Consider the following 22,568-nt stretch of genomic DNA (forward strand, 5'->3'; position numbering starts at 1 on the left):
CGAGAGTTACAAGTTAGCTAGGAAGGACCTAAAGAGAGAGCTAAGAAGAGCCAGGAGGGGACATGAGAAGTCTTTGGCAGGTAGGATCAATGTTAACCCTAAAACTTTCTATAGATATGTCAGGAATAAAAGAATGACTAGGGTAAGAGTAGGGCCAGTCAAGGACAGTAGTGGAAAGGTGTGCTTGGAGTTCGAGGAGATAGGAGAGGTGCTAAATGAATATTTTTCGTCAGTATTCACACAGGAAAAAGACAATGTTGTCGAGGAGAATACTGAGATTCAGGCTACTAGACTAGAAGGGCTTGAGGTTCATAAGGAGGAGGTGTTAACAATTCTGGAAAGGGTGAAAATAGATAAGTCCCCTGGGCCGGATGGGATTTATCCTAGGATTCTCTGGGAAGCTAGGGAGGAGATTGCTGAGCCTTTGGCTTTGAACTTTAAGTCATCTTTGTCAACAGGAATAGTGCCAGAAGACTGGAGGATAGCAAATGCTGTCCCCTTGTTCAGGAAGGGGAGTAGCGACAACCCCGGTAACTATAGACCAGTGAGCCTTACTTCTGTTGTGGGCAAAATCTTGGAAAGGTTTAGAAGAGATAGGGTGTATAATCATCTGGAAAGGAATAATTTGATTAGACATAGTCAACACGGTTGCGTGAAGGGTAGGTCGTGCCTCACAAACCTTATTGAGTTCTTTGAGAAGGTGACCACACGGGTGGATGAGGGTAAAGCAGTTGATGTGGTATATATGGATTTCAGTAAAGCGTTTGATCAGGTTCCCCACAGTAGGCTACTGCAAAAAATACGTAAGCATGGGATTCAGGGAGATTTAGCAGTTTGGATCAGAAATTGGCTAGCTGGAAGAAGACAAAGGGTGGTGGTTGATGGGAAGTGTTCAGACTGGAGTCGAGTTACTAATGGTGTACCACAAGGATCTGTTTTGGGGCCACTGCTGTTTGTCATTTTTATAAATGACCTGGAGGAGGGCGTAGAAGGATGGGTGAGTAAATTTGCAGATGACACTAAAGTCGGTGGAGTTGTGGACAGTGCGGAAGGATGTTACAAGTTACAGAGGGACATAGATAAGCTACAGTGCTGGGCTGTTACAGAGGGACATAGATAAGCTACAGTGCTGGGCTGAGAGGTGGCAAATGGAGTTTAATGCAGAAAAGTGTGAGGTGATTCATTTTGGAAGGAATAACAGGACGACAGAGTACTGGGCTAATGGTAAGATTCTTGGCAATGTGGATGAGCAGAGAGATCTCGGTGTCCATGTACATAGATCCCTGAAAGTTGCCACTCAGGTTGAGAGGGTTGGTAAGAAGGCGTACGGTGTGTTAGCTTTTATTGGTAGAGGGATTGAGTTTCGGAGCCATGAGGTCATGTTGCAGCTGTACAAAACTCTGGTGCGGCCACATTTGGAGTATTGCGTGCAATTCCGGTCGCTGCATTACAGGAAGGATGTGGAAGCATTGGAAAGGGTGCAGAGGAGATTTACCAGAATGTTGGCCTGGTATGGAGGGAAGATCTTATGAGGAAAGGCTGAGGGACTTGAGGCTGTTTTCATTAGAGAGAAGAAGGTTAAGAGGTGACTTAATTGAGGCATACAAGATGGTCAGAGAATTGGATAGGGTGGACAGTGAGAGCCTTTTTCCTCGGATGGTGATGTCTAGCATGAGGGGACATAGCTTTAAATTTAGGGGTGATAGATATAAGACAGATGTCAGAGGTAGGTTCTTTACTCAGAGAGTAGTAAGGGTGTGGAATGCCCTGCCTGCAACAGTAGTGGACTCACCAACACTAAGGGTATTCAAATGGTCATTGGATAGACATGTGGACGATAAGGGGATAGTGTAGATGGGCTTTAGGGTGGTTTCACAGGTCGGCGCAACATCGAGGGCCGAAGGGCCTGTACTGCGCTGTAATGTTCTATGTTCAAACTCAACCTGAGCAAAAGCGAGATCTACCCAGTGAACCCGCAAGGGAGAGGGGCAGAGCTGGAGGGAATGCCATTTAAACAGGCCCAATACAAATGCCGCCACCTGGAGATTCAAATTGCTCATGCCTGGACAGGGATCCACAAATGGTACCTGACCAGCCTGATCGAGGGAGTAAAAAAGACGAACTAAGATACATGCTGGTCAAAAACGTCTTACTCAGGGAAATGAGGACGTACACACGATCACTGCTCGAGAGAGCAGCACGGTGGCGCAGTGGGTTAGCCCTAGTGCCTTACGGCACCGAGGTCCCAGGTTCGATCGAGGCTCTGGGTCACTGTCCGTGTGGAGTTTGCACATTCTCCCCGTGTTTGCGTGGGTTTTGCTCCCGCAACCCAAAGATATGCAGGCTAGGTGGATTGGCCATTTTGGCTAAATTGCCCCTTAATTGGAAAAATGAATTGTGTGCTCTAAATATTTTTTAAAAGAAGAAAAAAAACAACAACAATCACTGCTCGAGGACCTATTGGACGCGGACATCCTAGGGAAGGGGAATTGCGGCGACATGTATGGGCGACTATAAAGGAGAGATAACACTCAACGGGACGAGACAAGAGAAAAGTGGGAGGAGGACTTGGGATTTGAAATTGGGTGGGGACTCTGGAGCAAAGCACTGCATAGGGTCAACTCCACCTCCACATGCAAGGCTAAGCCTAATGCAGCAGAAAGTGGGGCACAGAGCCCACTTAACGAGAACCTGAATGAGCAGGTTCTTCCCGGAGGTGGAGGATAAATCTGAACAGTGGCAAGGAGGCTTGGCCAACCATGTCCACATGTTCTGGTCTTGCCACAGACTAGTTGGGTTTTGGACAGTCTTCTTCGAGGTAATGTCCAAGGTGGTGGGGAGGAGGGTGGAGTCTTGCCCAAAAGTGGCAGTCTTCGAGGTATCAGATCTGCCAGATCTCTTCAATAAGTCAAAGGAAGGGAGAGAGTAGTCACAATATAACAAGATGGGGAGGGGGGAGGAGGAGGGGGGAGAGAGAGAGAGGGGGGAATAAGGAGGCAAGGAACCCAACCATGCCCAGCAAATAGGAAAATACACGGCATCACGCCAATCCAACTGGAGCACGACACAAGAGCAAACGAGAGAAGAAGGCATGGCAGATGGCCAGAGAGGGAGGGTGCTCAGAACAAAGGGGGCAGAGGGGAGCAGAGGATCCAGCCAGAACTAAACACCTACTGGAAAATGAAAAACAAGAAGTTGTAACCATTGCAAATAACATAAGACAACCGATGTAAATAACATAAGTCGCGCGATGTGTATATATTTCTCTTTTGTTTTCAAATGTATCTCCATGCTTATCTTTGTTCTGTATATTACAAACAAAAACCTCAACAGAAACATTTAAAAAAAATAATTTTAAAAACACATCCTAGGGGGTCAGTAGAAGGGTTCTACTCGAGATGGCAGCCATTCATTTCCTTTTTCAAAGAGTTAGTCACCGTCAGCTGTTGGTGGGGGGGGTTTAGTTTGAAGAATTGGTTTAGTGGGGTTGTTGAGTTTTGATTGTATTATTTTTAAGTTGTATCTTTATGGGTGGTATGATGTATTATTTTGTTATAATGAAAAATGTCTTCAATTTTTTTTATAGTTAAACAGTTGCATGTGCTACATTGTTCATTATAGTTCTTGTTATAAATAAACAGTAATTGTGTTTCAACTTTTAAAAAAAATTCTGGTGGTCATCAAAATGAGAACTATAACGGAAGAGTTATATGATGATTCCATTTCTGAACTTAGTTTAACAAATTTAGGTAGGGCCTGATCTCCTTTTATCACAAGTGCCCAACTGAATTCATTTTCCCCAATTTAAATATTTTTTGGGAGAGGGATCATCAAAATGAAGGATACGATTGAGAATAGCTTTTGGGCATCCTGTGACATAATCTTGTAATTTCACCTCTAAACTCCAACTTCAGAGGGGTATATCCACCTGACGGAATGTAATTATTTTCCATCCCACACCAATATCTTATTGGGGCGGTATGGTGGCACAGTGTTTAGCACTGCTGCTTACGGCACTGAGGACCTGGGTTCGATCCCGGCCCCTTGTCACTGTCTGTGTGGAGTTTGCAAATTCTCTCCGTGTCTGTGTGGGTTTCACCCCCACAACGAAAGATGTGTAGGTTAGGTAGCTTGACCAGATTAAATTGTCCCTTAATTGGGAAAAAATAATTGGGTACTCTAAATTTAAAACAAAAGCAATATCTTGTCATTTCTCTAAGCGATTATGTGTGGACAAGGGTGGGAAGTAAAGAAGATTCAATTTTCTGAGTATTCTCTTCCAATGTACCTGCAAGCCATTTTCAATTCTGTATCCTGGGTACCAGAACTGTTGCACAGTGATAGAATGCAAAATGTAATCACATTAGTTACAAGGTGATCAAACATTTACAATTCCGTTTTTCCTGAGAAATGTACTTCCGATAGAAGTGAAATTATCTCAGATTCCGAGACAGGTATAAACAATGGATGTCATTCTAGACTCTTTGTCCCAGAATTATGGAAGTTTGGCACCAGTAGATATTGTTTATAGTTTCTTTTCAAACATCAGAGCAAAACACTTTGCACTATTGCAAAGCTCAGTGGGGACTGTGATGCTACGTCATGATAAGCTTGTGCAATACAATTGATTTCACTATATCATTGAACTACTGAAATTAATTTAGCACTGAGGGGATAAGGTATTTAGACTGATATCTTTATTAGTACTTCACTCCAATTTTCATTTTTATTTTATTTTCTTCCTGCTTTAGGTCTCCTTGAGACAAACACATTTTTCTAACTGACAAACCTTCTATGCCCATGGTAAAAGTGGGCTTGATTTGGCATGAAACAATTTATTTAATACCTTTGCAGATGCAATAATACATGGAAAGAATGCCAAAGATTTATGGAATCACTTACACTGGCCGCATCTGCCCTTTCCTCATAGGAGACTGGCATGATAAGGCCAAGAATGGTTAATTGATCAATGCATTCGCTCAGCACACTGCAGATGCGCAGAATATCCCCCTGGGAAAGTTGCTCAAATTCCTCAGCCTCTCTTTAAAAAAAAAAAGAAATACGTTATATTGTATTTAAGCACGATGAGATTGTCAATAGCACAGTCTCCAGATTGCAGACCCATGATGAGAATTTCTTGAATTACTTGTAGTTTTACTGTTAGAAAATTAGGCCCCGAAATGAGACACCAATGTAGCAGGCAATTTAGGTTCAACAGACTGAGGGGGAAAAAACTGCTATGCACAGAGTCAGAGGAATAATTACAAATAGTGCGCAATTAATTAATCAGATCTAGGGGATACATTTTTTTTTAAAGAGTACCCAATTCATTTTTTTTTCAATTAAGGGGCAATCTTACCACGGCCAATCCACCTACCCCGCATATCTTTTGGTTGTGGGGGTAAGACCCACGCAGACATGGGGAGAATGTGCAAACTCCACACGGACAGTGAGCCGGGGCTGGGATCGAAACGGGTCCTCAGCGCTGTGAGGCAGCAGTGCTAATCACTGCGCCACCATGCCGCCCTTTTCGGGAATAAAATAAAATTAAATTAAATAACAAGTTCAATTAAATAATTGGTAATATGTAAGATTTCTACATTTTTCAGTGAATTAAAATCTGAGGTATGTATAGATGCCAAGAGTTATGTAACAACATTTTAGCTAACCTCCTTATAAAATAAAATGTGCAAGAAGTACCATCAGCTTGAGTCTGATGGTGATAACGGAGGATAGTTGTTGGTCCTGTATCATCACACGCATATAGGGTTTGTTTACCCTTTGGGGAATAGTGGGGGAAGTGGTGAAAGTATGGTTGGAATAACACATGGCAATACAGAGGAAAGCTTCTTCTTAAGCTCACTGTGCCTGCAAGCTCCAACCTCCGGTCAGCACCCATGCTACTCTACAAAGTTTGAATGAACAGATCCCAAAAAGCTGGGGAAAAAAATCCACATCTGAAAAATGGTGTTCACTAAGACTGCTGCTTCAAGTCAGGGAAGCACGGTAGCACAGTGGTTAGCACTGTTGCTTCAAAGCGCCAGGGTCCCAGGTTTGATTCCCGTCTTATGTCTCTGTTTGTGCGGAGTCTGCACTTTCTCCCCATATCTGCGTGGATTTCCTCCGGGTGCTCCGGTTTCCTCCCACAAGTCACAAAAGACACGCTGTTAGGTGAATTGGACATTCTGAATTCTCCCTGTGTAGCTGAACAGGCGCCGGAATGTGGCGACTGGGGTCTTTTCACAGTAACTTCATTGCAGTGTTAATGGGAGCCTACTTATGACAATAAAGATTATTTTATAAAAAAAAGTCTGCTGATTAGCTAAATCCCTCTTAATTAGGATTTTACTAATGATTTGACATCACATTCTATAATTTTTTTCTCTGTTAATATTACTTCTCATGCTGCACATGAAATGCAGTTACAGTGAAAATTCTGTGTAACACGAACTTAACAGGGTGTAAACATCAGATATGTCCAATATTTCTGTCATTTGTTTTATGGGGGATGGGGAGATGTGGGGAAGTGATGTATTGCAATTCAATATTCAACTCGAAAATATTAATAATTAGAAATGATCAGACAGAGTAAAAGTTATTCGGTTTCTATGGGTTTTGGGGTTTTTGGTGGGGGTGGCTGGTGGGGCTTTTTACTTTTTATTACTTTGATTTTCACTGTTTGGGGGGTTCTTTGTGGGTTTTTCGTTTTGTGTTGTCTCTTATGGTAATTGGGCGATTGTTTAGGGTTACTTTGATGAGGGAAGCAGTTTCGATGGACGGCGGGGAAGGGAGGGGAGTGGGGAACAATAGGTGGGAGACTTCTTGGCGTTGGAGGCGAGGTCCACCAGGCTAGCTGGGTGAACTAGTCTACTAGTCTGGGGGGTGTGCATATGATTAATACATGGCAGGGGTTAGGTTACAAAGTAGTGTTGCTGGGGGGGGGTAGTTACTCTGCTGACGCGGGAAGGACTTAGGTTTCGGAACAATGAGGAGGTCGGGGGTGGGGGCTGCCAGGAGGCGGACCGATGGAGGCATGGCGCATGGGCTGGAGGCGGGCTCAGGAAAGGGGATGGCTGAACGGCGGAAGGGGGGGGCACGGTGCCCCCAAAGTAGGCTGATCACCAGGAATGTCAGGATTGAATGGGCCGGTCAAGAGGGCAGTGTGTTCGTGCATCTGAGGGCTCTGAAGGCGGATGTGGTAATGTTACAGGAGACACACCTGAAAGTGGCGGATCAAGTCAGGCTAAGGAAGGGTTGGGTCCGTCAGGTCTTTCATTCGGGGCTGGACATCCAAGATTAGAGGGGTGGCGATTTTGATCAACAAGGGGGTGCAATTTCATGTGGGAAGTATAGTCTTGGATGGGGTGGGGGGGCCGTTATGTCATGGTTAGCGGTAAGCTGGAGGTAGTCTTGGTTAACATGTACATGTTGGGACGATGTGGAATTTATAAAGAGGGTGCTGGGGAAGATACCTGGCCTGGACTCGCACAAGTTGGTTATGGGAGGGGATTTTAATACAGTCATCGACCCCGGCCTGGACCGGTCATGTTCGAAAACGGGGAGAGTGCCAGCAATGGCAAAGGAACTGATAGGGTTCATGGACTAGATGGGGGCGGGGTCGACCCATGGAGGTTTAGGCAGCCGACGGAGAAGGATTTTATTTTTATTTGCATGTTCACAAGGTTTATTCCCCGATTGACTTTTTCATTTTGAGCGGGGGTGGTGGAATCGGCCATCGCTATTTCGGATCATGCCCCACACTGGGTGGAACTGCAGGTCAGTGAGGAGAGCTTCCAGTGCCCGCAATGGAGGTTGGACGTGGGCTTGTTGGCGGACGAGGCGGTGGGCGAGAGGCTGAGGAAGTGTATGCAGAATTACCTGCAGGTTAATGACACGGGGGAAGTCTCAGCAGTGGTGGTCTGGGCGGCGCTGAAGGCAGTGGTGAGAGGGGAGCTGATTTTGATCCGGGCTCATAGGGACAGGACGGATAGGGCAGAAACGGACCGACTGGTTAAGGAGATCTTACAGAGAGACAGGAGGTATGCGGTGGAGCTCTTAAGGGAACGTCGGAGGCTGCAGGCGGAGTTCGAGGTGCTGTCCACAGGTAAGGCAGTGGAGCAGCTTAGGACGACGAGGGGTGCATTTTACGAACACTGGGAGAAGGCCAGCAAATTGCTGGCACAGCAGCTTAGGAAGAGGGTGGCTGCCTGGGAAATTGATGGGGATGGGAATTTGGTAGGGGACTCGGCAGGGCTAAACAGGGCATTCAGGGACTTTTACAGGAGGCTCTATTGCTCAGAACCCCCCACGGGGCCTGAGGGGATGAGACGCTTCTTGGACGGACCCAGGGGTGGGTAGGGAGCTGGTAAATGGGCTGGGGGCCCCGATTAGGACCGAATAAATAGTTGAGGGCTTGAAGGCAATATAGTCGGGTAAAGCCCCGGGGCCGGATGGGTATCCGGTGGAATTCTATAAGAGGTTCTTGGGGATTTTAGGGCCGTTGCTGGTCAAGATTTTCAATGAGGCAAGGGATAGAGGGGTGCTGCCCTCCGACGATGTCACAGGCCACTATTTCGTTGATATTGAAGCGGGACAAGAACCCGGAGCTATGCGGGTCATATAGGCCGATCTCACTGCTTAATGTGGACGACAAGTTGCTGGCCAAAATGTTGGCCTCCAGGATTGAAGATTGTGTGCCGGAGGTGATTATGGAGGATCAAACCGGGTTTGTTAAGGGCAGGCAGTTGGTGGCCAATATAAGAAGGCCGCTCAATGTAGTTATGATGCCCCCGGAGAGTAGGGAGGTTGAGGTAGTTGTGGCAATGGATGCGGGAAAGGTGTTCGACCGGGTGGAGTGGGACTATCTATGGGAGGTGCTGGGACGATTTGGGTTTGGTAGGGGCTTTATCGACTGGGTCAGGCTGTTGTATCAGGCCCTGGAGGCTAGTGTAAGGACGAATGGGACGACCGCAGACTATTTTAGACTGTACCGGGGAACAGGACAGGGGTGCCCCCTCTCCCCGCTGCTGTTTGCGTTAGCAATAGAGCTGCTGGCAATTGCTCCGAGAGCTTCAAGGGGCTGGAAGGGGCTGGTTCAGGGGTGTGTGGAACATAGGGTCTCACTGTACGCGGACAACCTGCTCTGATACGTATCAGATCCAGGGGCAGGGATGGGCGAAATTATTGCGATTTTGGGGGAATTTGAACGGTTTTGGGGTATAAACTGAATAGGACAAAGAGTGAGATGTTTGTAGTCCTGGTGAGGGGTCAGGAGGGTCGGCTGAGGGAGCTGCCGTTCAGGTTAGTAGGGGACAGTTTCAGGTACGTAGGGATACAAGTGGTGCGCGACTGGGGCCGGTTACACAAGTTGAACTTGTCCCGGTTGGTTGAACAGTTGAAGGGCGAGTTTCGGAGATGGGATGCGCTCCCGCTGTCGTTGGCTGAGAGAGTGCAGACGGTCAAAATGACGGTCCTGCCGAGATGTTTATTCGTATTTCAGTGTCTCCCAATTTTCATCCTGCGGTCCTTTTTTAAGAGGGTTAACAAAATCATCCTGGGCTTTGTGTGGGCGGGTAGGTCCCCGCGAGTGAAGAAGGTGATGCTCGAGCGCAATCGGGGGGAGGGGGGGGGCTTGCCCTGCCGAATTTCAGTAATTATTACTGGGCGGCTAACATAGCCATGATAAGGAAGTGGGTGGCAGGGCAGGGTCGGTTTGGGAGTGTATGGAGGCAGCTTCATGTAAGGGCACCAGTCTGGGGGCATTGATAACGGCACCTCTGCCATTCCCGCCGGCGAGGTACTCCACCAGTCCCGTGATGGTGGCGGCCTTGAAGATCTGGGGTCAGTGGAGGAGGTACGTTGGAGCAGTGGGAGCATCGGTCTGGTCCCCAATATGTGACAATCACCGGTTTGCCCCGGGGAGCTTGGATGGGGGTTTCGAGTATGCCGAAGGGTGGGAATTGAGAGGATGGGGGACCTGTTCTTAGAGGGGAGCTTCCCTAGATTGAGGGCGCTGAAACAGAAGTTTGGATTGGCAAGGGGGAACAAATTTAGATATTTACAGGTGCGGGGCTTTCTGTGCAGGCAGGTATCATCCTTCCCACTCATGCCACTAAGGGGGATCCAGGATAGGGTAGTGTCTAGGGGATGGGTGGGAGAGGGGAGCGTCTCGGACATCTACAAAGAACTCATGGGGGCGGAGGAGACACAGACCGAAGAGCTGAAGCGTAAATGAGAGGAGGAGCTTGGTGATGAGATGGAGGATGGCTTATGGGCGGACGTGTTGAGCAGAGTCCACGCGACTGCAACATGCGCCAGGCTCAGCTTGATCGAATTCAAGGTGGTCCACCGGGCCCACATGACAGTGGCCCGCATGAGTCGATTCTTTGGGGTGGAGGACAGGCGTGTAACATGTGCAGGAGGACCAGCGAACCATGTTCACATGTTCTGGGCGTGTCCAAAATTTAGGGGATATTGGCAGGGGTTTGCGGATGTCATGTCCAGAGTTTTGAAAACAAGGGTGGCAATGAGTCCAGAGGTAGTGATTTTCGGGGTGTCGGAAGATCCAGGAATCCAGGAGGAGAAAGAGGCAGATGTTCTGGCCTTTGCTTCCCTGGTAGCCCGGAGACGGATTATGCTAGCTTGGAGGGACTCAAAGCCCCGGAAGTCGGAGACCTGGCTAAGTGACATGGCGAGCTTTCTCGGCCTAGAGAAGATTAAGTTCACCTTGAGAGGGTCACTATTAAGGTTCGCCCGGAGGTGGCAACCATTCATCGACTTCTTCGCGGAGAATTAATCGTCAGCAGGTGGGGTGGGGTTAGGGTAGTGTAGAATTAGGGTCAATTAGGCGGGACTTGGCACGATGGGAGTCGGTGATTGCACTATGTTTCTTGTTCTTTGTACATTGTTTTTATACTGTTGCTGTTTGTAATACCAAAGATACCTCATTAAAATTGTTTATTAAAAAAAAATTTATCAGACAGTAACCAATCCCCATAATCAATAAAATTAACAGTCACCTGTAAAGCAGCCCAATCAGTGTCAATTACACTGACCTGCTGATATGCCATCAATTAAGACGGAGAACACAGAGTGAATTAACTATGGCTTTAAGTAACTTACAACAGAGCTGGCAGCGTGCCCCAGAATGAGGCAGTGTGAGAGGTCGCTAGCTTATATACCCAGGCCCTAGGGGGAGGAGCCACAGGCAGAGCCAAACCGTACAACATGTAATATAGCGGCAATACTGTACAACATGTAATACTGTGGCAGCACAATACAACACTGTGGTTTCACCACATTCACCCCCTGTTTAAAAAAAAAGGTCCGGTGGAGGTGAAGTGAACAAGTTGCGTCAGAGATTGAGTCTGACGGGGGCTTTGATTGTCCGCCGTGACCGCCTCAGTTCCGGCTGTGGTGTGGGTATCGTAGTCGGCTGAAGCGTTTAGGCCTGCGTGTCCGGGAGCAAGACAGCTTCTGTGTTCTCAGGCGGGTGGGCAGCAAAGGGGAAAGGGGGTATAGGGTCGGGTCGAGTAGTAGTGGAGAGGGGAGGAATAGAGTCGGGAGCACCGGTGACAGTCGCTGGGGAACCTGCGGGTGCCAAATCTCGAAGGGAGACTGTGTCCTCCCACCCGTCATGGTGAGCCACATAGGCGTACTGGGGATTCGCATGGAGGAGAAGGACGCTCTCTACCAGAGGATCCAACTTATGAGTCCTCACATGTCGTCGGAGGAGGACGGGCCCTGGAACCGTGAGCCATGTCGGGAGCGAGACCCCTGAGGTGGACCTTCTGGGGAAGGCAAACATCCTCTCTTGGGGGGGGGGTTCACATTAGTAGCGCTGCAGAGAAGCGACCGGATGGATTGGAACGCATTGGGAAGGACCTCCTGTCAGCGGGAGACTGGGAGACCTGTAGACCGTAGGGCAAGAAGGACGGCCTTCCAGACCGTTGCGTTCTCCCTCTCCAGCTGTTCGTTCCCCCGGGGATTGTAGCTGGTAGTCCTGCTTGAGGCAATGCCCTTGCTAAGCAGGAACTGATGCAGCTCATCACTCATGAAGGAGGAACCCCGATCACTATGGATGTAAGTGGGGAAACCCACTTCTGGGTCTCGACTTCCAGTGCAACCTCCAGAGTATCACCCTGAAGTTCGATGAAACCCTGCCCCCACTCACCGTCTGTAGCCTCTGTAGCCTCTCAACCCTTAAGGTCGCCCCTCCCTCGCTCTTCGCCAACCTCACCCCAGACTGCAAGCCCGTCGCCACTAAGAGCATACAATACAGTACTTGGGACATGACCTTCATCAGGTCGGAGGTTCAGCGGCTCCTGCAGGAAGGGATCATAGAGGCCAGTAACAGCCCCTGGAGAGCTCAAGTGGTGGTCGTCAAGACTGGGGATAAGCATTGGATGGTCATTGACTACAGTCAGACAATCAACCGGTACACAGCTCAATGCGTACCCCCTCCCACGCATATCTGACATGGTCAATCAGTTTGCACAGTACCGGGTCTTCTCCACCGTGGATCTGAAGCCCGTGTACCACCAGCTCCCTATTCGCCCGTGTACCACCAGCTCCCTATTCGCCCGGAGGACCGCCAGTACACTGCCTTTGAGGCAGCTGACCGCCTCTACCACTTTCTCCGGGTTCCCTTCGGCATTACCAATGGGGTCTCGGTCTTCCAGCGAGCGATGGACTGAATGGTTGACCAGTATGGGCTGCGGGACACGTTCACATATCTAGATAATTTCACCATCTGCGGCCATGATCAGCAGGACCACGACGCTAACCTCAAGAAATTCTGGGGCACGCTGCCAGCTCTGTTGTAAGTCAATTAAATTGATATACCATTGAGGACGCAGAGTGAATTAACTATGGCTTTAATTGACTTACAACAGAGCTGGCAGCGTGCCCCAGAATGAGGCAGTGTGAGAGGTCGGCAGCTTATATAACCAGGCCCTAGGGGGAGGAGCCACAGGCAGAGCCAAACTGTACAACATGTAATATAGTGGCATTACTGTACAACACGTAATACTGTGGCAGCACAATACAACACAGTGGTTTCACCACACCTGCTAAACCATTCATTAATACAAAATATGAACAGAAGTAGGCCAATCGGTCCCCATGAGTCCACTTCACCATTCAATAAGATCACAGCATGTATGGGCAGCACGGTAGCATTGTGGATAGCACAATTGCTTCACAGCTCCAGGGTCCCAAGTTCGATTCCGTCTTGGGTCACTGTCTGTGCGGAGTCTGCACATCCTCCCCGTGTGTGCGTGGGTTTCTTCCGGGTGCTCCGGTTTCCCCCCATAGTCCAAAGATGTGCAGGTTAGGTGGATTGGCGATGATAAATTGCCCTTAGTGTTGGGTGGGGTTACTGGGTTATGGGGATAGGGTGGAGGTGTTGACCTTGGGTAGGGTGCTCTTTCCAAGAGCCGGTGCAGACTCGATGGGCTGAATGGCCTCCTTCTGCACTGTAAATTCTATGATAATCTATGATAATTGTACGAAGTCTTACAACACCAGGTTAGAGTCCAACAGGTTTGTTTCGATGTCACTAGCTTTCGGAGCGCTGCTCCTTCCTCAGGTGAATGAAGAGGTATGTTCCAGAAACATGTCCTGTCCTGGCTTGACACAATTCACACCTCTTTAACCTGGGGTTACCCCATCTCTGGATCTGTAAAGATTTAATCACCTGCTAATGGTCGCATTCCAAGCATTGTTTGGCATCTTTGAATTTGTCTATATATATGTTTCTGGAACATACCTCTTCATTCACCTGAGGAAGGAGCAGCACTCCGAAAGCTAGTGACATCGAAACAAACCTGTTGGACTCTAACCTGGTGTTGTAAGACTTCGTACTGTGCTCACCCCAGTCCAACGCCGGCATCTCCACATTCTGATAATTGTGATCACAGTTCAAAAGCACTTCATTGGTCCTAAAGCGCTTGGGGATGAAAAGTGTTCAGGAAATAGGCTCCATCAATGCAAGTCTTTTTTTTTAAATGTTGCCAAGGCTGAGATCTCAGCAGAGGGCTGGAATTATATCAGCCACCCTGTGGACGTGGCTGAAATCCTGGCTAGACAGCGCATTTCCCTATTCAGATCAGAGATGTCTGCACATAAATTCTCACAGATAAACTCACCCTTTCGTCCCATCATTGTTGGTCGATGTAATCGCATTGGCATTGGGAGCGTTACAAAGATCTTCCCTGTTCATTTTGCCCCCAATTATTGACATGTTACCATGGAAACGCTTGGGGGACTTAGTGCTTCCTGAGCTGTCCATGGAGTTGCCCTACAAGCAAGTTCATCGTTAACCAAACAAGTACGTTCCGACATCGATGAGTCGGGGGATTTATACCTATTTTAAATGAATATCATTTCAAAATAAATTGCAACTTGCCACTTGTCTTTGGGGGAAAAGAATGGTTCGCAGATTAAATATTTGATCTTAAACCTAATCAAAATTTTGGCAATTTATTTTCCAAATTTTCAGCTTAATTCTTTTTTTTTTAAAATTCAATCCGATGATGTTACCTGTATTTTTATTAATCTGTATTAAACTGAACTTTGGTTCAGTTTGAGTGAATCTGCCGCTTTGGCCGCTGCCGGCTAATTTCCCGGCCTGCTTTGCAGCGGCCTCTTCCTCCATCTTGGTATCAGGGCGGGCGGTGAGTATTAGCGCTGCTCGCTTCCAAAAGCTCTTTTGACCGTCATTACTGGCATAATGGCAGCTCAGAACAGCTTAGCTCGGCGCAAGGCAGCATGCGTTTCAGTTATTTGTAATCGGGGAGGGTGTGTGGCGGCGGATGTTTGCGATGTCGTGCGGATTGTACCGGGTGATTGACGGTCTCTCTCTCTATCTCGCTCCCAGATCCAGCTGCCCCGAGCGCTCTCGCAATGCCTGGAAGGTAAGTGCTAAGCCCCCCGGGCTGGGGAGTTGCATCTTACGCACTTAACGGAGGGTTGAGGTTGCTTGTTAAAAAAACTCCGGCTGTTCCGGCATCTCCTCTCTCAGGTGTATGGTTTTTTTTGGGGGGGGGGGGGGAACACAGCTTGGCCCTCGTTGAAACGTGTTCATTTTGCCTGCATTGCTTGTCATTGTGGATTGTCATTCCGGCAGGTGTTGAGAGAACACAACAGGCCCTTCCAGCTTTCGCATAATCAACCACCCTCTCATTACATCCCTCATTCGTCCTCCTGCCCTGAAATTTCTGAATTCATATTTCAATTAGGGGCTGGTTTAGCACAATTCCTGTACCAGCCTCTGAACAGGCGCCGGAATGTGGCGACTAGGGGCTTTTCACAATAACTTCATTGAAGCCTACTTGTGACAATAAGTGATTATTATTATTAATTGCCTCCTTGACAAGCTGCACAATTTAAATGATTCAAGACCCTACTGTGGTGTGAGATAAATTGTTGTTCACAGGGCTATTTGCGGTTACTTCAGTCTTTTTAACTGGGGATCTGGAGATGTGTTTTTTTTTTTAAAATTACTTCCCTGTTTCTTATTACATTAATCTGGTTATGGCAGCCTAGTAGTTAGGTTACTGCACTAATAATCCAGAGGCCTGGTCTAATGATCTGGTGGTACGAGTTCAAATTCCACCCCAGCAGCTGAAGAATTTGAATTCAATGAATTAAATAACCAGGAATTAAAAAAAATTATTTCGTTAACGTTGACCAGATTATTTTAGCTATTCAACTAATTTCATTTCCTTAAGGGAGGTAAATCTGCTGGCCTTACTTGCTCTGGCCTACATGTGACTCCAGACCCATAGAATTGCCTTCGGAAATGGCTAAGCAAGTTACTCAGTTGTCACAGAATCATAGAATTTACAGTACAGAAAGAGGCTATTCAGCCATAAGACATAGGAGTGGAAGGCCATTCGGTCCATCGAGTCCACTCCACCATTCAATCATGGCTGATTTCAACTCCATTTACCCGCTCTCTCTCCATAGCCCTTAATTCCTCGAGAAATAAGACATAGGAGTGGAAGTAAGGCCATTTGGCCCATCGAGCCTGCACTGGCCCTTGGAAAGAGCACCCTACTTAAGCCCACCCCCTATCCCAGTAACGCCATCTGACTGTTTGGACTCTGAGGGGCAATTTAACATGGCCACTCCACCTAACCACATCTTTTGGACGGGGGTGGTGGGGGGGAACAGAGAAACGGGGAGAAAGTGCAAACTCCACACATTCACCCGACTATTGTTCCCCTTGAGGGCAGTTACAGGTGGGCAATAAAAGTGACCGTACCAGCGACATCTAACTCACAAGGGTGAGTTTTTAAAAGTCCACGAGCAACAACATAAAGATCAGTAGAAAATTTACGGTCATCAACAGTCCTCTGTGTAATGAGAGCATCATCTTCATTGGCTACTGAACTCCCACCACTAGCTCGTGCTACTTAAATTTAATTAATACGGGGAGTCATGTGATGTCAGCGCAGGGGCGGCTGTATTTTCGCAAACTCCAGCTCTCCCCGTCTTTCAAACAGTCATTTCATCCTGGCGCGATGGCACAATTTGGGTGACTATTTGTGTGGAGTTTGCACTTTCTCCCCGTGTCTGCTCCAGTTTCTTCCCAGTCTAAAGATGTGCAGGTTAGGTGCATTGACTATGCTAAATTGCCCCTTAATGCCCAAAGATGTGTAGGTTAGGTGGGGTTGTGTGGAAGTGGACGGCGCTCTTTCAGCGGGCCGAATGTCCTCTGTCTGCACTGTAGGAATTCTCTGGTAAGATTTTTGAAATAAGTATAAACCTGCAGTCGCTGGGGAGATGGTGAGAGATTTTCCGATCTGGCCTGTGTTTTCAAAATGAGCAAAGATACTGCAAATGCACCCGGCTAGCACCTGAAGTGATAATTAATGTTTTGGGTAAATATGTTTACTGTCATTTTGAGCTTTGACATTTTGTCTTTTGTGCTCCTATGTGTTGAAAAACCATTTTGCTTTTTAACTGCATTATTTCTGATGGACAAAGATCACTGATTGTATCTTATTCTATAGATTATGGTGCAAAGCCGTGTTTACTGGCTATAAACGAGGCCTTCGAAACCAAAGAGAGCACACAGCACTCCTGAAGATTGAGGGTGTTTATTGCCGTGATGAAACAGAATTTTACCTGGGCAAGAGATGTGCTTACGTCTACAAAGCAAAGAAGTGAGAGTGCTTAATTTTGAATTGTGCGCACTCTAATGCACAGCCATTGTTGAAGAGATAGGCCACTTGTTGCTATGCTTCTAGGTGTTGTTTTGGGGCTCTGTGGTTATCTGGTACTAACTTCAAATGCTTGCTGCAACTGTTGTTCCAATCCATTGTCTTCATAATGGCATAAGAATGTCAGTTTGTGTACATTTTTCCACTTTGACAGAAAATCAGAATTTATCTCACACTTTTGAAATTTGATTAGGTTTAGAATTAATTATAGCAAATTGGGGTGGCACAGTAGTAACACAGTGCCAGGGACACAGGTTCAGTTCCGACCTTGGGTGACTGTCTGTGAGGGTTTGTACTTTCTCCCTGTGTCTGTGTGGGTTTCCTCCGTGTGCTCCGGTTTCCTCCCACAGTCCAAAGATGTGCAGGTTGGGTGCATTGGCCATGCTAAATTGCCCCTTAGCCTCCAACGGTTAGGTCGGGTTAGGGTGCTCTTTCAGAGGGTCAGTGCAGGCTTAATGGGCCGAATGGCCTTCTGCACTGAAGGGGCTCCATAGTTCTATATCGTTAGGCATAACAAACAAAAGTTGGGGTTTTAAGGAAAGAAACTATTTCTGAGCAAAGTAAGAGCAATAAATTGTTAACGTACATGTTAAGTAATAAAATGACCAATGTGTAAGAGGGTCAGTGTATGAGTGGGTGAACGTGGGTATGGATTGGTGTGTGGTGCTGGTAAGCAAGCCCTCATTCTCTCTCCTCTTTTCCCCCCCCCCCCCCCCCCCCACACACACACACACTTGCTCAGCCTCTCACACCAACACACTCACTCAGTCTCTTGCGCCTGCCCCCACACGTTCACTGATAAATACACGCGACAGTGATAATTTCCACCTACATCTGACCTGGGTTTCCCCGCTTGTAGTTGCTCTGGCCCCGCTTGCAAGCGCATTGTTGCCCTAGGGGGGCAAATTCCCGCCATTTGTATTTGCGCTCCTCCGATCTTTATTTAATGATTAATGGTACGGATGTACTGGTAATTATAGCAGTCAATGTGATCTTGGTGTTTGGTTAGTGTTTGATTCAGCCACAATTTATTTATAGATTTTTCTTTAACCTTAAAAGCAAAATGCACCTTTTAGATGCAGTTAGCTTGCAACTGAGCTGCTTGGTGAATGATGTTGTTCTCCCTGCCTAAACAGTTCATAGAATCCCTACAGTGCAGAATGAGGCCATTCGACTCATCATGTCTACACCAACCCTCCGAAAGAGCACCATATCTGGACCCAATCCCCCACCCTTGGGTGCTTCACAGCGCCAGGTTCGGTTCCTGCTTGGGTTACTGTCTGTGGGGTTTTCGCGTTCTCCCGGTGACTGCTTGGGTTTCCTCCGGGTGCTCCGGTCCCTCCCACAAGTCCCGAAAGACGTGCTGTTAGGTGATTTGGACATTCTGAATTCTCCCTCTGTCTTCCTGAACAGTGCCGGAATGTGGCGACTAGGGGATTTTCATAGTAACTTCATTGCAGTGTTAATGTAAGGCTATTTGTGGCAACAATGACGATTATTATTATCATAATCATAACCCCACCTAACCTTTGGACACTAAGGGGAAATTTAGCATGACCAATCCATCTAACCAGCGCATCCTTGGACTGTGGAAGGACACCGGAGTACACGGAGGAAATCCACGCAGACACAGTGGGCATGTGAAAACTCCACACAGTCACCCGAGGTCGGAATTGAACCCGGGTTCCTGGCTCTGTGAGGTAGCAGCACTAATCACCATACTGCCTCTTGTTTAAGAATATGATTGCCAAATTTGTATGGCTGATTGAATTTCTTACACTGTTAGAAATCAAGCAAATTATTATTTCTAGTTGGAGTTTAGATCCCTATTACATTACTGCAATAGTGACTCCCTGTACAACCTGGTTTCCGAATACAAACGTTATTTGGTTAAAAGCAAATTATTGCGGATACTTGAATCTGAAACGAAAGAGAAAATGCTGGAAAATCTCAGCAGGTCTGGCAGCATCTGTAGGGAGAGAAAAGAGCTAACGTTTTGAGTCCAGTGACTTGTTACTCCTTGGTTGTTTGTGTTTAAATATAACATTCTTTCCTTTCTTTTACAGCAACACTGTCACTCCTGGAGGTAAACCAAACAAGACTCGTGTCATTTGGGGTAAAGTGACCCGTGCTCATGGAAACAGTGGCATGGTGCGTGCCAAGTTCAGCAGTAACCTGCCCGCTAAGGCTATTGGGCACAGGATTCGTGTGGTGAGTGCGTGAAGCAACATTTTTCAGATGCTGATGCAGTGTATCAAAACTGGCAACTCTGCACCCGAGGTTGTGCCAAATTTCAGGTTGGGTGTTTCTGGTCAAGCCGGGTCAGGTGTGTCAAGGGTTGCTCAAAGCACGGGAATAGACCAGTCCCTGAAGCCAATAGTTAGTCTGGTACCACATTATACCAATGCAGCGCCTAGCCAAATTGTCAGGTGATTTTATTTTTATTTTACTGGATTAAAAGTGATGTATAGCGCACTATAAACATGTCTGGTTTTTAAGACAACTTCAGTTTTTGGGCAGTCTGATTTGAGACACTGTACCTGTATTATTTGGTCATCTTGTGTGGTCTGGAAATCTATAGGTTTATGGGGGCTGTTTAGCATATTGAGTTATCTAAATTCTGTTTTAACCAAACAAGAGTTTAGATTGTAGCTCAACAGTTCCACAGCTTTGTTTGATGGAATCACTGCCTATTATACTTTTTGAAGTCCTGATTAGGTTACTCGTAAGTTCAATCAATAGTCTGTAGTATATCATATAATTGAAATGATATATTACCTCAGATATTCTCCACAAATAATGTTGAGATGTCTAGTGGGGGATATCGTTCATTCTGTGATGGCGTAGCAAAATTATAGGGAAATAATATTCGCCGAGGTTGACTGTTGCTAACTTGTGTTCAGATTTTAGATCACTTAGTATTTAGACCAGTTTCCTAAGTGGGGAAAGAATTGCTTTACATTTGTTGTGGTCCCCAGATATTCAAAAGTCTACTCTGGTCCAGCTAAGTTTGGTATAGTCTTAACCACAAGAGGTGCGGTTGGCATGCTGAGTAAATATATTTTGAGACGCTTTTGAAGGAAACTAGCACTATCTTCTAGATTTGGCTTGGACTGTTGTCAGTTGAGGCAATCATTGATAAAAGAATCTTGACTGGGAGAACTTACTTTTCTCGTCAGTCTGTCTCAATTGTACAAAGCGGAAATTGGAAAATATGGAAATTCAGTGTTTGCTTAATTTTGATTATATTATATGTATTTAAATGAAATGGCCACTGATGGCACTAAATCAAGTAGTAGCTGGCCTGAGTGTTCCTCCATGTAAACACAGCTTAAATTGTGACTTGTTTGGTGTAAACATTAGGCTGTTTATGGACTGCTCGTTTTATATTTTGTCTTGAATTTTTTCTTTTCCAGATGATGTACCCATCAAGGATTTAAAACCCAACTGTACATTAATTGACAATAAATAATAAAATCATCTAAGTTGCCTAGTTTTGTCTTTCTGTGTGCACACATGATCTTGGAATACCTTTTAAAAGTGACAAATATATGATTTGCATGACTCACTTTATCAATGTATTTGTTATGAGCGTTAATGTTTAAAATTACAGTTTTAGTAATAAAGGTTACAAAGGATGCGCAACGGCATTGCCCCGTTGTATAATTTTTTGATTTTGGCAGAACCATTTGATCAAGTATGGGAACCTGGGCATACAAATAGATGCTAAATCTGAAAACGTTAGGACACCATGTGGACCTGTATAAAACACTAGTTCAGCATCAGCTGGAGTATGGTGTGCATTTTGTGGCACTACAATTTAGGAAGGACATGGAAGCTTTTGAGAGTGAACAGAAGAGATTTACTAAAATGGTTCCAGGGAATGAATGATTACAGTTATGTGGGCAGAATGAGAAACTGAGCTTGTGCTTCTTGGAGAAAACTCAGCAGGATTTTGTTAGAAATGTTTAAAATCATGAGTTCAGGTGGAGAAATCTTTCGATAGATGTTGTCAGTAGCCATAGGGCCTATATTTAAAGTGTTTGGCAAAACCGGAGGCGACATGAGGATAAACGTAACAAGTGCTCAGAATTTGGAATGCAAGTGCCTAATGTAGATACAGATACAAAAGTAGCCTTCAAAGGGGAATCGGATAAATACTTAAAAGGAGAAAAAGTGAGGGACTAACAAGTCCTATGCGAGAGACCTGACACAGACTTGATGAACCAAATGACCTGTGCGGTTTGATGATTCACTTTCTGAAAACATCTTGTATCTAGTATGCAAGATGCAATTTGGGAGGAAAGATTCATGGTGGATTCTTCTGAATTGCAGCCAGAAATTTCAGGGATTACAATTGCCTTTTGACCACTGGAGATTTAGACCATTGTCGGGAGTAGACAAAATTGAGTGACCTTTAAAGAGACAGCCTAGGTTTGGCATCTTTTCTCAGCGTATCTTTTGAGCGATGACTTACTTGCTGGAAGTGTTTCTGTATAGCCATTGACTTTTCAGTGAGTGGCCAGCTCTAACCATGTAATTGTGCAGATCGAACTGACCCATGTTGGGTTCCTTTTGTTCAGAACACTTTTTTTCCTGCAGGCCCGAGTCCTTCGCTTAATGTGAATAAGCCTTGGTGCCCCTAATAAATCCATGTTCGTGATCAGTGCACATATGTGAAGGCTTAGTTATACTGCCTCTTTCATCATGATCACAATGCTCTGCTACCACTTGTCAGTAAGAACCATAGAGCTGGAAACGCTTAGGAGGGATTCTGTTTTTGATACCTTTATTTGCTGCAATGACCTATTCATATAAGAATACAGAACAGAAGGAGGCCTCAATGTGCTTGTGTCAGCTTTTTGAAAGCTGTCCAGCAATCCACAGTGGTTAAGTCTGCTGCTTCACAGCACCATGAACGCGAGTTTGATTCCATCCGTGGGTGACTGGAGTTTGCACATGCTCCCCATTCCTCCCACTGTCCAAAGATATGAGCAGTACGAAGCCTTACAACACCAGGTTAAAGTCCAACAGGTTTGTTTCGATGTCACTAGCTTTCGGAGTGCTGCTCCTTCACCTGAGGAAGGAGCAGCGCTCCGAAAGCTAGTGACATTGAAACAAACCTGTTGGACTTTAACCTGGTGTTGTAAGACTTCGTACTGTGCTCACCCCAGTCCAACGCCGGCATCTCCACATCATGGCTACTAATGGGGGTGGTAGTCATGGAAAAGAAGTAAAAATGATATATAATAATGACCGTGGGGAATTTAAAGATGCTAAAGTGAATTGGTTACAAAGGTACGGTAATGGATTTGCAACACTGATACAGGACTCCTTTCT

General features: G+C 46.3%; 2 protein-coding genes across 3 annotated transcripts in view; one reads left to right on the forward strand and one right to left on the reverse strand.

Annotated features, from left to right (window-relative positions):
- The window catches only part of iqcg (IQ motif containing G), a 105,688-nt gene extending 91,382 nt beyond the window's left edge, over positions 1-14,306 (reverse strand). Inside the window, exons 1-2 of one of the 2 annotated variants that reach the window (XM_072474172.1) lie at positions 14,148-14,306; positions 4,903-5,041 (exon numbers count right to left, since the gene is read on the reverse strand). In XM_072474172.1, coding sequence (XP_072330273.1) covers positions 4,903-5,041; positions 14,148-14,290 — 282 coding nt within the window. In that variant the 5' untranslated portion in view covers positions 14,291-14,306. The remainder of the gene's footprint in view (positions 1-4,902; positions 5,042-14,147) is intronic. The other variant, XM_072474171.1, reaches the window with a different exon arrangement.
- A 354-nt stretch (positions 14,307-14,660) lies between these two features.
- rpl35a (ribosomal protein L35a) lies at positions 14,661-20,713 on the forward strand. Its single transcript, XM_072474173.1, has 5 exons — positions 14,661-14,675; positions 14,879-14,915; positions 17,019-17,171; positions 19,295-19,439; positions 20,645-20,713. The coding sequence occupies exons 2-5, from the start codon at positions 14,905-14,907 to the stop codon at positions 20,666-20,668; spliced, it is 333 nt and encodes a 110-aa protein (XP_072330274.1). The 5' UTR covers positions 14,661-14,675; positions 14,879-14,904; the 3' UTR covers positions 20,669-20,713.
- Positions 20,714-22,568: the final 1,855 nt, after the last annotated feature.

The sequence above is a fragment of the Scyliorhinus torazame genome, chromosome 14, assembly GCF_047496885.1.
Source record: "Scyliorhinus torazame isolate Kashiwa2021f chromosome 14, sScyTor2.1, whole genome shotgun sequence".
In the NCBI taxonomy this organism is placed as follows: Eukaryota; Metazoa; Chordata; class Chondrichthyes; order Carcharhiniformes; family Scyliorhinidae; genus Scyliorhinus; species Scyliorhinus torazame.

Excerpts from the sequence above, each read along its gene's own strand:
- rpl35a (XM_072474173.1), top strand. Across the intron at positions 17,172-19,294 it reads TACGTCTACAAAGCAAAGAA|CAACACTGTCACTCCTGGAG; the intron begins GTGAGAGTGCTT and ends TTTCTTTTACAG. Across the intron at positions 19,440-20,644 it reads TTGGGCACAGGATTCGTGTG|ATGATGTACCCATCAAGGAT; the intron begins GTGAGTGCGTGA and ends TTTCTTTTCCAG.